This window comes from Chiloscyllium plagiosum, chromosome 31, assembly GCF_004010195.1.
Source record: "Chiloscyllium plagiosum isolate BGI_BamShark_2017 chromosome 31, ASM401019v2, whole genome shotgun sequence".
Lineage (NCBI taxonomy): Eukaryota > Metazoa > Chordata > Chondrichthyes > Orectolobiformes > Hemiscylliidae > Chiloscyllium > Chiloscyllium plagiosum.
Window position 1 is genome coordinate 3,237,363 of NC_057740.1, and position 16,045 is coordinate 3,253,407.

Sequence of the window (16,045 nt, forward strand, 5' to 3'; positions counted from 1 at the left end):
TTACATAAATTGATTCTATTGAGGTAGTAGTCTGCCTTCCTGTTCTTGCTACCCAAGTGGGTAACCATACATTTATCCACATTAAACTGCATCTGCCATTGCATCTGCCCACTCACCTAACTTGTCCAGGTCACCCTGTAATCTCTTAACATCCTCATCACTTTTCACCCTGCCACCCAGCTTTGTATCATCAGCAAATTTGCTAATGTTGTTGCTGATACCATCTTCTATATCATTAAAATATATTGTAAATAGCTGTGGTCCCAGCACGGATCCCTGCTGTACCCCACTGGTCACTGCCTGCCATTCCGAAATGGAGCCGTTTATCACTACCCTTTGTTTCCTATTCGCCAACCAATTTTCAATCCAATCTAGTACTTTGCCCCCAATACCATGCACCCTAATTTTACTCACTAACCTCCTGTGTGGGACTTTATCAAAAGTTTTCTGAAAGTCCAGGTACACTACATCTACTGGATTTCCCTCGTCCAACTTCATAGTTACATCCTCAAAAAATTCAAGAAGATTAGTCAAGCATGATTTCCCCTTCATAAATCCATGCTGACTCTGTCCTATCCTCCTGTTACTATCCAGATGTGCAGTAATTTCATCCTTTATAATAGACTCCAGCATCTTTCCCACCACTGAGGTCAGACTACTTTATAGAACCACTCTGACTCAAAGTAGGGATACTAACAACTCCAACTTCTCACCTTCTTAATACAGCTTGGTTTGAGATATCACTTTTCAAAAAAAACCTTATCTCTGGAATGTGACTTGAAAGAAGTTCTGGGATTTACACATCACTTAATTGAAAGAGTTGTTGCTTCAGCGCTATCCTGGAGAAAGCTGCACGAAAACGGGAAAAAGCCGCCTCTAAAAGCGGGTCCGAGGGAAAGTGTAGAAGATGCGCGCGCACACATCCATGAAATATTAACAAATCAGCTGGATACAATAGCCACTGGCCACGTGATCCACCGGATGTCCCGAATATAGGCAAACCGTCTATCTGACTGACAGGTACAGTATCCAATAGAAATACGTTGCTATGACAGCGACGTTTATTGGGAGACCAATTAGCTCTCGGACCCGGCACGCCCAGTCCACGGAAGCTTGCTGACGTTTTGCGATTGACAGGTCCCTAAACCAATCGAAAGTGCACCTGTCAACGCGATGCGTCACGCCTGACCAATAGGAGGAGGCGGTGTCGCACGCGGGGCGGGGCAATGGTGCGGTCGATGACGCGGGTGGGGATCGGTAGCAACTGTTGCCTTGAGAATAAACGCCATAGTCACGGTAGCCGTGGAGACTGTTACCCACCAACAGCTCGGGCCCGCAGCAAGGTGAGCATCGTTTCCCAGTGTGAGTGAGGCCTGGGCCGCCGCCTGGCTCCCGGGCTCCGCGCCGCCGGGAAGGGCGAGGGATGAGGGGAATGGGGAACGAGGAGGGTCCGCTCCGTGTTCCCGGGGAAACCATGTGGGGCCTCGCGCTCTATTTACCGCGTCCGCCACAAAATGGCGGGTTGTGGCCGAAAGGGTTCACCGGGTGCGCGGCTCCCGGGGCGACGGTGTCCCCTGGGCTGGTGGCGAGGGTGTGGGTGTGGGTGTGGGTGTGGGTGGGGGGCCTCAGGCACCAGCTCCTCTGCTGACCCCACTGCTCCAACCTGGGCAACTCCGCGACCGAGATGTTGTGAGGTGGCCTCACTCCCGTGAGTGTCCCGGCCCTTCTCGAGTATTGGCCTGTGAGGAAACTAGGGGAGGGGAGGTGGGGTGTACTCACTCGTCTTGTGTGGCAGCGGGGGCCCATCCTTCCTTCCTCCTTGCCGCACTGCAATGATGTATGTCTTCAGGGTCAAGCTGCTCTCTGGAAGGCAGTCTGGAGGGACCTTGGTTTCTCCCAAGCTACGTGTGGGAGTGATGGAGTGACATTAGGAGCTTTTATCCACACTGAATAATTATGGAGTTACACGCTGCACTGGAAATCAGTCCCTTCATCTGTCTGTGAGATTCGTGTGGAGCTGCTGCAATTCAACACTTAGGAAGTTGTTTAAATAAGCCCTGTATTCGTGATGGGGTTTCTCTAGTAACTCTTTGGCTTTTGTTTACCTTTACTGTATTGTTTCAAACTAATTCCATGGTTGTATTTTGCTTGCGATTTTATACAGAGTTCTATCGAAATTTGTTTTTTAACTAAAGCAAGTGAATCAGTTGAGATTCCAGGCTCGACTCTGAGCACTTACAGATATTTTTCATCAGCCTGTTCAGAGATGTTCTTGCACATCTGTGAAACAGGTGGGACTTGAACTTGAACTTAGGCTGCCTGGCTCAGCAGTAGGAACATTACCAGTGCATCCCAAGAACCCTTCTCAGTGCACTTGTAAAGTTTTTTTTTAAACTCAGCCTGTTCAACAATATTATTATACACCTTCGGAGCAGGTAGCGCTTGAACCTGGGCCTCCTGGTCCAGGGATAGGAGCACTAGCACTGCACCTCAAAAACCCTTCTCAGGGCATTTGCACTATGGCTGGATGAATGTTATTCATCTGTGACTTGGAAAATCATCTGTATGAATGTCAGGATGTGGCAAAAAATGAAAAATTTCAGATCATTTTCCAGTAATGGTCTGATTAAACATGCTACATGAAGTTGACATTTCTTGGTTGCCAGGCAAATTAGCAACAGAATAGATGGGCAACAAACACAAAGAGAGGCTCTGCCACTAATGAAAGAAGTTTTTTAAAATAAAGCCTCAATTTGTATAGCCTTTCCTCAGAATTAGATTTATTGATTGATTGTTTAGGTCCACTGATGCCTAATGTTAGATTTAGCAATACAATACTGATTGAAGTGTTTGAAAGGTCTGTACTACAGAGTCAAAAAGTTTGGCAATGGAAAGGCACAGCAGGTCGGGCAGCATCCGAGGGAGTAGGACAGTTGACGTTTTGGGCATAAGCCCTTCGTTAGGAATGCTTTTCCTGTTTGACTCTGATCTGCAGTCCTCACTTTCTCCAGGTCTATACTGTGGTCTTAATTATTTGGCTAATAAATTTATTTGGGCCTTTTGCTGAACATTTTGTCTGTACGGTGACTTAATTGTGAGCTTTTAGTGATGGAGAATATCAGGGTTTGTTTGTTTTTCTGCTTGATAGTGTTTGGATAAGGGGGAATGGCAGAGAGCAGAGTAACCAACTTTGAGTGTTTTAATGTAAAGGATTTTGCCATAAAGGATTATGTAGTGAAGTTGGTAAGGATCAGGTGGCTCTGTTATTTAGTGGTTGAACAGAAATGTTTGCTTCCCTACCTCTAGATCATGAGGCCATATTTAAGTCCTAATTGCTTCAGAGATCTATAATGCTGTCGCCGAGCAGGTTGATCAAAAAATAGCTAGAATTGTTTGCATGGGCTCTTGGAGGCCAGGTACCGGTCCCGCTTGCTCCAGAGGTGTCCCACAATATGTCTAAACACGTTGATTTTAGAAAATATCTACAATTGTTTGGTTTTTGGATATGGCATGAAATAATAGTAGCTAGATTCTGCTCAGTTGAATGGCTAGGTAAAAGGTTGCGGAGTCCAGGGTAAAAGCTGTTTGGATTCTTGACTGAATTCCTTGACAGGAAGCCCACTGATTTTGTGATTTTTCTTTTTGCTTTGAAATTATGGAATCTCAATGTGCAAAATCCAAACGTATATAATTTGTCAGTTTCAAACCGGTTGCCCTGTTAAACTTATGATCTCCAGGTTCTGAAATTTTCTTGGAGTTCAGGGGTTTCTATGACACAAAATAAGATTTAAGCTTACACAAATGTCAAAACAGAAAATCTGTTGCAAAACTTATTAGTTTGTTTTGTGCCAAATATAATAAAATAGTTTATGCTTTTTATTGCCATACTTGCTGGGAGAAAGTGAGGATTGCAGGTGCTGGAGAGTCAGAGTCGAAAACTGGCACTGGCAAAGCATAGCAAGTCAGGCAGCATCAGAAGCGCAATAGAGTCAACATTGTGGGCATCAGCCTTCCTGATGAAGGGCTAATGACTGAAACGTTGGCTCTTTTGCTCCTCTGCTGCCTGACCTGCTGTGCTTTACCAGACCACACTTTTCGATATTGCCATCCATAGCAAAATTGTTTTCTAGGTGCATTGACTCTTTGATTCCGAAGTACCAACTTTGTACTTGAGCTGAGATTTTGTTCAGAGATTCTATGACTAATTTCGAACATACTGAACATTTATATAAAACTATTAGATGAAGCAGTTTGTTGGCCTGGTGTCAAACCCAAGTCTTGCAGTTGCTGTAAGCTCTGGGTTAACTTCCCAGAAAATCTAGAGGAAAACATATTTTTCATGGATATTTCACGAGTATGAATATCTCTTTGAATCCCATAAAGTGCTACAGACAGTGAGTGTGTGTTGTGCTACCTAAGCTGAGAATTGCAATTATGAGAATAGCCTACAAACACTTGCTCAACTGTGCAACTGTATTAATCCCAAAGTATGAATTTACAAACGAAGCATCTTGTCTATTTTGTCTATCGAAGCCTAAACTGTGATGCGTAACTAACTGAAAATGCATGGTAGATCTTTTCAAATTGCAAGAAATGCTTTCTGAATCTTGAGTTGTGTGCCTGTTGCTGAACAGCCAGAATTTGTATTGATGGCAGTTTCACGCATATAAACCTTTGTACTGTGGAAACATGCTGATTCATTGGGTAACCAATCATACTCTCATCTCCTGGGGTCTGAGTATAATCATCTGTTGAATGATGATAACTAGGTTCACACAGAGTTTTGGCAAATGTGAGCAGTCAGATTTTTAAACTTTTTAAAAATCATTTCAGCTGAAATTATTCATATGTATCTCAAACATGCATTCATATTTCTATACTTGTTGACTCCCAGTATAGAAAGTCCACTTTCCAGTTACCACCCAGGCTATGTATTCAGAATGCCAGATATCTTTGTATTTTGAACTTCCAGTGCTCGAGGTGTGCAAAAATTTGAACCAGCCAGGTTTTTGTATGTATAATTCAAGTCTGAGATTGGATTGCAGTGTACCAATTTTGCTCTTTCAGGAGTCTGCATGGGCTTTGTCCTTGGATGTCTAGTCTTGTTTGCTATTCAAATGATTTTGAACTAAAACTGAGGCTGTCTGGGACTTTGAGGTTTGATTGTTGGGAGCAGAGTCCATCTTGATCTTGTACTTTTTTACATTATTGTAAATGTTGAAACAGTGAAAATTAGTATTTTTCAAAATTAACTTGCTCATTGATACATTTGGGAATATGAATATGTTTTTCCTGATTACTCTCATCTTATCCTTTTATGCTGACTTTATCCAGTTATCTAAAGAATGTGAGCACAGAGCTGACCCAAGTTGTTATATGGCCAGACCTTCATACCTATTGACCCATTTCCAGCTGGTGCACTGCAGGTCTTGTATTTGCAGGCTGGAGCTCAGGCTGGGAACTGCACACTGCCAAGTGCAGCAGTAAATAATTTATTTCCATTCATGGAACCCCAGTGGTGATTAACAATAAGCAGTAGAAAATACATGGTCCTCTCCTGCCTGGTGAAATAATTTAAATTCCACCTAGATAGATTAGCGTTTCTTCCCATTCCTGGTTGAACAGGTCTTGCATGAAATCAGTTTAGCGTGATTTTGCTGAATCCTTTTTCGGTTAAGTCTGTACTGCATACTACACAGACTGTCATGATCTTTTTCCTCTGTATTGATAATGTTATGATACCCATTATCATGATAATGAACTGATCATAATTTAGTGTCTCGGTATAGAATCGCACAGCATAGAAAAAGGCCCTTCAGCCTGACTAATTCATGCTGACCAGGCTTCCTAAACTGAACTCATCAAATTTGACTGAGTTAGGCCTGTATCCCTCTAAATCTTTCCTATTCATGTACCAGTCCAAGTGTCTTTTAAGTTGTAATTATCCCTGCCTTTACCACTTCCTTTGGTGACTCGTTCCATATATTCCCCATCCTCTGGGTGAAAAAGCTGCCTTTCAGGTTCCCTTTCAAATCTTTTCCCTCTCACCTTAAACCTATGCTGTTTAGCTTTGGACTTTGTTACCCTGGGGAAAAGGCCTTTGGCTACTCATCTGTGTCTCCTCATGGTTTTATACTAAATGGCCTGCCCTGCTCAAGAACCAGATGTAACCAATTTACCTAATTAGCTGCCTCCAATGTGCTACAGCATCAACAGAGCTTGTTTTAACTTTCCTTCAAATCCCGTCAAGATAGTTGGGAAGTCAAATTTGAATTATTTGATAAATCTCGTATCACGAACAGTCAATGTTGTGTACCAGACCAAACTCCTCAAGATGTCGAGGGGATGGCCTCTCCGCTAACGTTTTCTTCATTTAAAGGCAAGTACAGGGCACGGTGTCCCAGATGTGTTTTGATTGGCCAACTACTAGGCGTAAAGCAAAGCCTATTTTATTTGTAAAACACAATTAAAATGCAAAGAAGAATTGGCACAACTTTGACTCTACTGAAATACTTCATTAAAAATAATATTATTTTGCTAGTAATCATCATCAGGTCCAATATAACAGCATCCCATAAACACACCCTTGGCAAAGGCGAATTCAGCAAAAACTTATCTTCCTTCCAGTCCAGGAGAAAGGAACATCAACAAACAATCTAGCAGCAGAGAGAGAACCCTAGTTATTTGCTAGGAGGGAGGTAGCTACAACTATTGGCTTCTACAGCCAGTTCCAAACCCAAGTGTAATGTAAAACTAAACTGTCTTTGTGAGCCTGACTCCACCCACTCATGCTTCTTGAGTCAAGTTTAAAAGATACACTCTGAGCTCAAAGCTGTTTAGCCACTGCTTCTGAAGCAGATATTCTGCTATCACTGTGGCAATAGCTGTCTGCAAGAGAAACAGAACAGAACAAATCTCTCTTAAAGGGACATTGTACCTTTCAGAATTAAACTTGGAGTCCTTATTTGGTCTGGCCTACATGAGCTACCAATTCCACTCTGAAATAGTCCAGCAAACACGCTAATGGATCAAACAACTGGATAAACCATAATCCACATTCAAAAAATGCTGGTGACCTGCCATTCAACATCATAATCTATTTTCTCTCATCACCATTTGACTGATTTTGTATTTTCTCGTATTCGGTTTTCTCCCTCAACTATATTACTCAATATTTCTCTGCTTTGAAATGTCTTAATAGTTTGTTAAAATTTCAATAACTGAAAAGAACAGACAAGTGTCACATGTGATTCATTCATAGTGTTCTTGTTTCTGGTTGAAAAGTTTGAATCCACAACAAGATGAAAGTACAAAATAGTTTAGACGGCATTTCAGTGCATCATACCACTGGAGCATAGGCAATGGGAAGAGAAAGAGAAGATTTAAAAGGATGGTACCAGAAATACGTGGATAAATGTGGAATTTATCACCGGAAGTGATAGAAGTGGGTATGCTATAGTTACATTTAAAGGGAAGCTTCACAACATGAAGGTGAAATTGAATAGTGTTAAGATGGCAAGTTTAAATGAGGGAAGATGCTGGATGATTGATAGAATAAGCACTAGCAAAGACTGGTTGGGCCAACCAATGTATATCTTATGAGGTGATGTTGGAATATCCTTTTCTGATGGGATCGGTGCTTTTTGATAGGGAGGAGGAATCTAAAGTAAAATGCTATCAGCAATATTGATGTTATGTTTCCGATATGTTGTGGTTGGCGGAGGTTAGTGATATCTACTCTAGGATATCTCTGCAGGAGCCCTTCAGGGCAGTGTCCTGGAACCAACTTTCTTCAGCTGCTTCATCATTGAATATCCTTCCATCATAAGGTCGGAACTGGGGATGCTTGCTGATGATTGCACGATGTTCGGCACTGTTTGTGACATCTCAGATGCGAAAGAAGTACGTGTTCCAATGCAATAAGATCCGGATGATATCAAAGCTTGGGCTGACAAGTGGCAAATAACATTTGCATCACCCAAATGCTAGGCATTGACAATCTAACTACTGTTCCTTGATAATCAATGATGTTAACATCATTGAATTCCCCATAATCCACATCCTATGAGTCACTATTGACCAGAAACTGAATTGCACTCCACATAAACACAGGAGCTATAAATGCAGGTCAGATACTAGGAATACTGTGGCTAGTAACTGTCATCTCCTGACTCCTCAAAGCCTGTCCACCACCTACTCTGCACAAATCAAGAGTGTGCTGCAATGCTCCCCACTTGCCTGGATGTGTGCAGCTCCCAAGAAGTTTAACTTGATTGGTGTCACATCCACTCCCTCCACCAACAACACTTAGTAGCAGCAATGTATATGTCTACAAGCTACACTGCAGAAATTCACCAAAGAAAGCAATTCCAAACCTGTGACCACTTCCATCAAGGGTAGCAGGTACTTGGGAACATCACTACCTGCAAGTACCCCTCCAAAACACTCACTGTCCTGACTTGGGGATACATTGCTGTTCCTTTAGTGCTGTCGGTTCAAAATCCTGGAAATTCCTTCGTAGTATTGTGTGTCAACCTACAGCATATGGACTGCAGTTATTCAAGAAGGCAACTTGCAAAGTGTGTTCAACCAGAGACAGCCAATAAATGCTGTCCAGCCGGCAACATCCATGTCCCATCAGTGAATTACCAAGTTTTATAGATATACCATGCAAAGCATTCTATCCGGATGTGTTGGTATGGCAACTGCTGTCTCCAAGACTGCAAGAAATCACAGAGACAAACAAATGTTCTTTTTTTTTTAAATTTAGAAATTAGAGTTGTTTGCAGCCTTGTCCATTACAAAAACCAGCCACCTTCCACTGATTCCGTCAATACTTCCTACTGCCTTGGGAAGTAGTTAATGTAGTAAAAAATCCCTCTCACCCCAGTTATACTCTTCCACCCTCTTCCTCAGGCAGATGATACAAAAGTTTGAAAGCACGTACCAATAGATTAAGTGCAGCTTCTTCCTGCTGTTAACAGTCTTATGAACAGACCTCTCATGTATCAGTTCTTTGTCCTCAAGTTTCCTGTACCCGTAACACTATATACTGTATGCTGTTCTATTACTCTGATGTACTTAAGTCAGGTATGATTTGTCTGGTTAGCACACAAAATTATACATTTTACTGTCTCTGTACACATGACAATAATCAAACCAAAACACACACTCATTTCCCAAAACCAAATGGTCTTAGCACTTCTCCTGGGATTTAACTTTTGCAACCTCCTTGGGGCATGAGCAGTATCTATTTAGCTTAGCTATCAGTTAGCCATGCTGCTATGTTTATTGTTGTAGCATGTGGCCTAATCCTTCCTTTCAACGGGCATCTTGTGTAATGCCTCCTTCTGAAACTCTACATGGACATTCATTCACTGTATTCCATATTTGTTCAAAATATATGGAACAATTTCAAAACTTCCAAAAGTTTACATGAAGTTGTCATATATGTATAAACCATAAGGTGATTTGCTTGTATAGAATCAAGTTCTAATGGTTCCTCTGCATAATTTTATCTTTAACTTTTCATGGCCAGACTTTTCTTTTTCTATTTATGAAATGATTCTTTTCATGGGACATGGTTGCAATTATTAATTTTGCCTGAGGAACAGTTAATATTTTGCATACTGCAAATTCAACAGGCTTATTGGCTGTTCAAGTTGATATTTATGATTAAAATTAGATTTTATTGTCATGTGTACATAAATACAGGGATACAGTGAAAGATATAATTTCCTGCACCATCTTGGGTACAAAGGTAGCTAGGTACAGATTCTTACAAAGTAGAAAAATAAGCAAATATAGTTAACAGTTCAACTTTGTAGTCCTCTTTAAGCGCTTAGGCATGCGAGGTCTGTACTGTCCACAACGATTTGATCTCTTCTGCATTGGGCTGGAACTCCATGCATTTGATGTTACTGCAGATGCTGGGAAACATCAGGTTGCGTGCTCTTGTCATCACCACGAATGTCACCTCTATGGCTAATGTGCTGGGCTGAATCTTCCACTCAATCTCTCCACAGAAGGTAAGTAGATTAAATTAAGAAAAAATAGCTGTGAAGAAAGAAAAAATACACAGAATAAGTAAAAGCATACAGAGCAGATGAGCTCTCGGCAGGAGTCCGCACGCTGTACTACTAACTTAACCAGCATCTTGGACATGTGAGCAGTGAAATTAATCTTTGTGCCCACGTGAAAATCTTGTCATTTTCTAAAGCTAACCTTAAGTCTTCGCTAGATTCAAATCAAGCGGCTTCGGCTAATTCCACAACCTATTTTATCCATGCATTAACTGATTTGCATAACAAGTCAATTTAGGTATTGAGCATGAAAACTGCTCCTAACACTGACACTTCTGCTTAGGCTGTCAATGCATGTCTCTTTGAGGAGAAAGTGAGATCTGCAGATACTGGAGATCAGAGCTGAAAATGTGTTGCTGGAAAAGCGCAGCAGCTCAGGTAGCATCCAGGGAACAGGAGAATCGACGTTTTGGGCATAAGCCCTTCTCCTGAAGAAGGGCTTATACCCGAAACGTCGATTCTCCTGTTTCCTGGATGCTGCCTGACCTGCGCTTTTCCAGCAACACATTTTCAGCAATGCATGTCTCTTGTAGACCAACATTTGGTCTCTCAAGCAATATGGAGACACCGGTGCTGATAGTATTATCAAATGCCAAATTATCTCATTTTAAAACTCCAACAGATTTTATAACAAATGCCAAGTTTATTTTGTTTGGAATTAGTAGGTGGTGCTATTTCATTGTGTAGCTACATTCGTCCTCTTCATATTTAAACCATGCAAAACCGTAACTATTTTTATTAATACCATATGACTGTCAGTGTGTAAATTATTTTCAGATCAGCTGTGATACAAACAAATAAGACTGCATTCCACTGTTAAGTTCATAAATTTGAAGTTTATTCCAAGCCTTTTCTGTTTCTTCTGGATGTAACTGAGCATAGTGTTTTCAGATCCTCTTCAATTCAGTGTGTAATAATGTTTCAGATGTAATGATTGTCACAATGCTTTGGAAACTACAGTCAGTCTGAAAACAGCTTTAGATGACCCTCTACTAACCTGAAAAACTGAATAGGTTGTACTGCTACTTTAACATCATTCCTTAGCAATGAAAGCAGAGACCTTTACGTGGGTGTTTCAAGGCTAGTTAGGCATGATGTTGACAGCTTGATGACAGGGCAGAAGAGATTTGCTGCAGTGGCTTTGGTGAGGCATCTCCACATTGAAAGTTACGTTAGAAATCGTGAATAAAGAGGAACTGTTTACAGTGGCAGAACCTGAAGCTGATAGCCCAAGAGCCAGAAGTGAGATGAGAAACACTTTTACGACTAGATGTCATCTGGATTTTACTTCCTGAACATGTGGAAGCAGATTCAGTAATGATTTCATGATGCATATGTGAAGGAGAATTTGCAAAGCACAATGGAAATTAAAAAGGTAGTGACCAATTGGATACCTCCAATATCAAGTAAGTCTGATGAATTAAATGGACTCTGATGCTGTTTTTTTTTTTTGGCCTCTTCATAAATTTTGAGAATTTGAGCACTGAATTCCAGGCAGTACAGATGAGGATTTTGGTAATGTCCTTGAGGAATGTGCTAAATCCTGTAGGTGGCCTCACAGTTTCACCACATGTGATCTGGAACTCACTTCTGAGAAATAGAACATTCGCTTGCTCATCTCATGTGAATTTGGATTGTTGAAGGCTCTTGGGGGAAATGAAAGATTATTTGCATTGACAGTTGTATCAAATGTGGGTAGCAGTTGAGTGGATTAAGGAATCAGATTTTTGCAGGAAATTAATTTGAATTTTATATGTTATAGAGGGAAACTTTGAAATGTTTAGAGCAAAAATGCCTGATACTAACTCTACCCATGTCACAATAGTGTGGTGTGTTCAGTGCAACTAAGTTTTTTTTTGTCATTGGTATGTATGGCAGCAGAGTTTAGGAAATGCAGTACCATCAAAAGAGACAGCTGAGCTTTCTTGCCACTGGAGTGAAAGGAAGTGGTACCATCCACTCAGCAACCCATATTTGGTACTGTTTAATTCTTGCTATAAGACTGGCAGGCATCCTCCATCTGGAGCTGAAATTCTGTTGTCGTGGAAGATAGATTCTAGAAAGTGGAGATCATTCCCAATCCAAAACACCACCAGCAGCAGAAATAGTAGTGCTTTCTGTTAACATGTATAATTTTTAAAAAATTCTTTTGTGGGCTGGTCAGCTTTGATAGCCCATCCCTATTTGCCCTTGAAGGTAGTCGTGAGATGCCCTCTTGAATGGCTGCAGTTTACTTGCTGTGGGTTTACCCACAATTCCAGGATTATGACACAACAACTATGAAGAAATGGCAGTTTATTTCCAAGTGAAGGTGTTGAGTGGCTTGGAGGAGAACTTGTGGGTAGTGGTGTTCCCAAGTACCTGCTGTCCTTGTCCATCTAGATGAAAGTGGTCTTGGATTTGGAAGGTGCTATCTAAGGATCTTTGGTGAATTTCTGCAGTGCATCTTGTAGATAGTACACACTGTTGCTACTGAGCGTTGGTGGTGGAGGGATTGCATGTTTGTAGATGTGGTGCCAATCAAGTGAGCTGCTTTGTCTGGATGGTGTCCAGCTTCATGTGTTATTGGAGCTGCACCCATCCAGGCAAGTGGGGAGTATTCCAGTCATAATCCCGATCTTTGCCTTGCAGGTGATGGATAGACTTTGGGGTGTCAGGAAGTGAGTTACTCGCCACAGTATCCCTTGTCTCTGACTTGCTCTTTGTAGCCACTGTGTTTGTGATGAGTCCAGTTGAGTTTCTGGTCAGTGGTAACCCCAAGGATGTTGACAGTGTGGGATTCAGTGATGGTAATTCTGTTGAATGTCAAGGGGCAGTGGTTCGAGTCTCTCTTTTTTGGTGATGGTCATTGTCTGGCATTTGTGTGGCACGAATGTTACTTGTCGACTCAAGCCTGTCTATTGTCCAGATCTTGTTACACTGAAGCAGTCATGCTCAAGTGCATGAGGAGTCCTGAATGACGTTGAGTACTGTGCAATCATGGGCGAATATTCCCACTTCTAACCTTTTTATGATGGAAGGCAGGTCATTGATGAAGCAGTTGAAGAGTTCTGGGCCTAGGACACTACTCCAGGACATCTCTGCAGGAGTGGTTCAGGGCTGAGGTGACTGATCCTCCACAAATGCAACCAAATTCCTATGTGCCAGGTATGACTCTAACCAGCAGAATGTTTGCCTCCTGATACCTGTTGATTCCTGTTTTGCCAGGGCTCCTTGATACCATACTCAGTCAAATGCGGTCATGATGTCAAGGGCTGTCACACTCATGTCACCTCATTATTTAAAGTTCAGGTTTTCCAAAACCATGTTCTGCTTGAGTTTTGACATGGCGACAGGGTCTAGATCAATGAGAATCTAATTGCATTCACCCAGACCCCCCCCAGACCAGCAAATGACCTATGACACAGTTGAAGGATGCTCTGTATTCTCAGTGAAACTATTCACGTTTATTTTGAGTGCCAGGAAACATAGTGCATTGAAGAGCTGTGAATGCAAATTGAGTTAAAATTGATGCCAATATGCCAACATTTCTACATTTGTATGAACTTGCTCATTCATGGATCCGTAGACTTCACAATTGAAAGATTAGAACACTTTGAAGCCATGCAGACAAGGTTGTTGATTTGGTTTATTTCAAAAATATACTTTATTTATAAAATATTTTGGTCTGTACAATTGGACATGCCATACATATGTAAACCTTCCATTTCTTTGCATACCGAAACAGAGTAATCATTCATATTTGCGGGTCTGTGTGATTACATTTTTAGCTGAGGCGTCAGCAGAGCTCAAATGACTGTGTGGGCCCCCTGTTCTTCTTAGGCAGGCAGACTTTACACAGTGGTCTTTCCCCACCGCGCCTTGGTGGCAGTAGCCCCAAGCTTCAGCGCGTCCCTCAACACGTAGTCCTGGACCTTGGAATGTGCCAGTCTGCAACACTCAGTCAGGGTCAACTCCTTCAGTTGAAAGATCAACAGGTTTCGGACCGCCCAGAGAGCGTCCTTCACAGAGTTGATGATCCTCCAGGCGCAGTTGATGTTCGTCTCAGTGTGCATCTCGGGGAACAGCTGTAGAGCATGGAGTCCCGCGTCACGGCGCTGCTCGGGGCAAACTTCGACAAACACCACTGCATTAGTCTCCAGACTTCATCTACATAGGCACATTCCAAAAGGAGATGTGTGACAGTCTCGTCCCCACCGCAGCCGCTTAGAGGGCTGCGTGCGGTGCGACAGAGAGTCCGGGCGTGCATAAAGGATCTCTCAGGCAGACCCCTTCTCACCAGCAGCCAATGGTGATTTTTTTTTTATTTCAAAAATATACTTTATTCATAAAATAATTTGATGGTCTGTACAGTTGGTCATGCCATACACATGTAAACATGTACATACATAGATCAGAATTTATCATTTTTATACAGGTCTGTACATTTTTCAATCATATGCCCATATGATGAGCTGAGGTGTCAGCAGAGCCCAAATGACTGCATGGGCCCCCTGTTCTTCGTTAGGCAAGCAGACTTGACACAGTGGTCTTTCCCCACAGCGCCTTGGCGGCAGCTGCCCCAAACTTCAGCGTGTCCCTCAACACGTGGTCCTGGACCATGGAATGCGCCAGTCTGCAACACTCAGTCGGGGTCAACTCCTTCAGCTGGAAGATCAACAGGTTTCGGACCACCCAGAGAGCGTCCTTCACCGAGTTGATGATCCTCCAGGCACAGTTGATGTTCGTCTTGGTGTGCATCCCGGGGAACAGACCGTAGAGCACGGAGTCCCGCGTCACGGCGCTGCTCGGGACTAGATTAGATTAGATTAGATTAGATTACTTACAGTGTGGAAACAGGCCCTTCGGCCCAACAAGTCCACACCGACCCGCCGAAGCGCAACCCACCCATACCCCTACATTCACCCTCCTACCTAACACTACGGACAATTTAGCTTGGCCAATTCACCTGACCTGCACATCTTTGTTCTGTGGGAGGAAACCGGAGCACACGGAGGAAACCCACGCAGACACGGGAAGAACGTGCAAACTCCACACAGTCAGTTGCCTGAGGCGGGAATTGAACCCGGGTCTCTGGCGCTGTGAGGCAGCAGTGCTAACCACTGTGCCACCGTGCTGGCCACTTACCTCGACAAACACCACTGCATTCCTCTCCAGACTTCCTCTGCAATTGCACATTCCAGAAGGAGGTGTGTGACAGTCTCGTCCCCCCCGCAGCTGCTTCGAGGGCAGTGTGCAGTGTGGCTGAGAGTCCGGGCGTGTATAAAGGATCTCACAGGCAGAGCCCTTCTCACCACCAGTCAAGCCATGTCTTGGTGCTTGTTGGAAAGTTCTGGCGATGAGGCATTCTGCCAAATGGCTTTGACAGTCTGCTCAAGGAACCGCTCTATAGGATCCGCCCTCTCCTTTTCCCGAAGGGTCTCAAGGACACTACGTGCTGACCACTTCCTAATGGACTTGTGGTCAAAGGTGTTTTTCTTCATAAATTTCTCCACGAAGGACAGGTGATACGGAACGGTCCAACTACTCGGAGCGTTCCGCGGCAGCGAGGCCAGGCCCATCCTTCGCAACACCGGGGACAGGTAGAACCTCAGTACGTAGTGACACTTGGTGTTTGCGTACCGGGGATCCACGCACAGCTTGATGCAGCCACACACAAAGGTGGCCATCAGGGTGAGGGTGGCATTGGGTGTGTTCTTTCCCCCATTGCCCAGATCTTTATACAGTGAGTCCCTCCGGACCCGGTCCATCTTTGACCTCCATATAAACTGGAAGATGGCCCAGGTGACTGCAGCGGCACAGGTTCTGGGAATAGGCCAGACCCTGTGCCACGTATAACAGCAATGACAGTGCCTCACACCTCTGATGACCAGGTTTTGTCTCACGATGGAAAGCGACTGTAGCTTTCATCTGCCCAGTTTCTGCCTCACTTTGCTGATACACCCCTCCCAAGACTTGGCGCA

General features: G+C 43.1%; 1 protein-coding gene across 3 annotated transcripts in view; it reads left to right on the plus strand.

Moving 5' to 3' along the window:
• The first annotated feature begins 1,145 nt into the window (after nt 1-1,145).
• The window catches only part of rfx2 (regulatory factor X, 2 (influences HLA class II expression)), a 141,604-nt gene continuing 126,704 nt past the window's right edge, over nt 1,146-16,045 (plus strand). The window contains exon 1 of one of the 3 annotated variants that reach the window (XM_043720815.1): nt 1,146-1,343. Coding sequence is in view for 2 of the 3 variants with exons in the window: in XM_043720814.1 (XP_043576749.1) it covers nt 9,970-10,028 (59 nt within the window). In the remaining variant the exon portion in view is untranslated. Of the gene's footprint in view, nt 1,344-9,808; nt 10,029-16,045 lie in introns of those variants that run through there. The other 2 variants (XM_043720814.1, XM_043720818.1) reach the window with 2 other exon arrangements.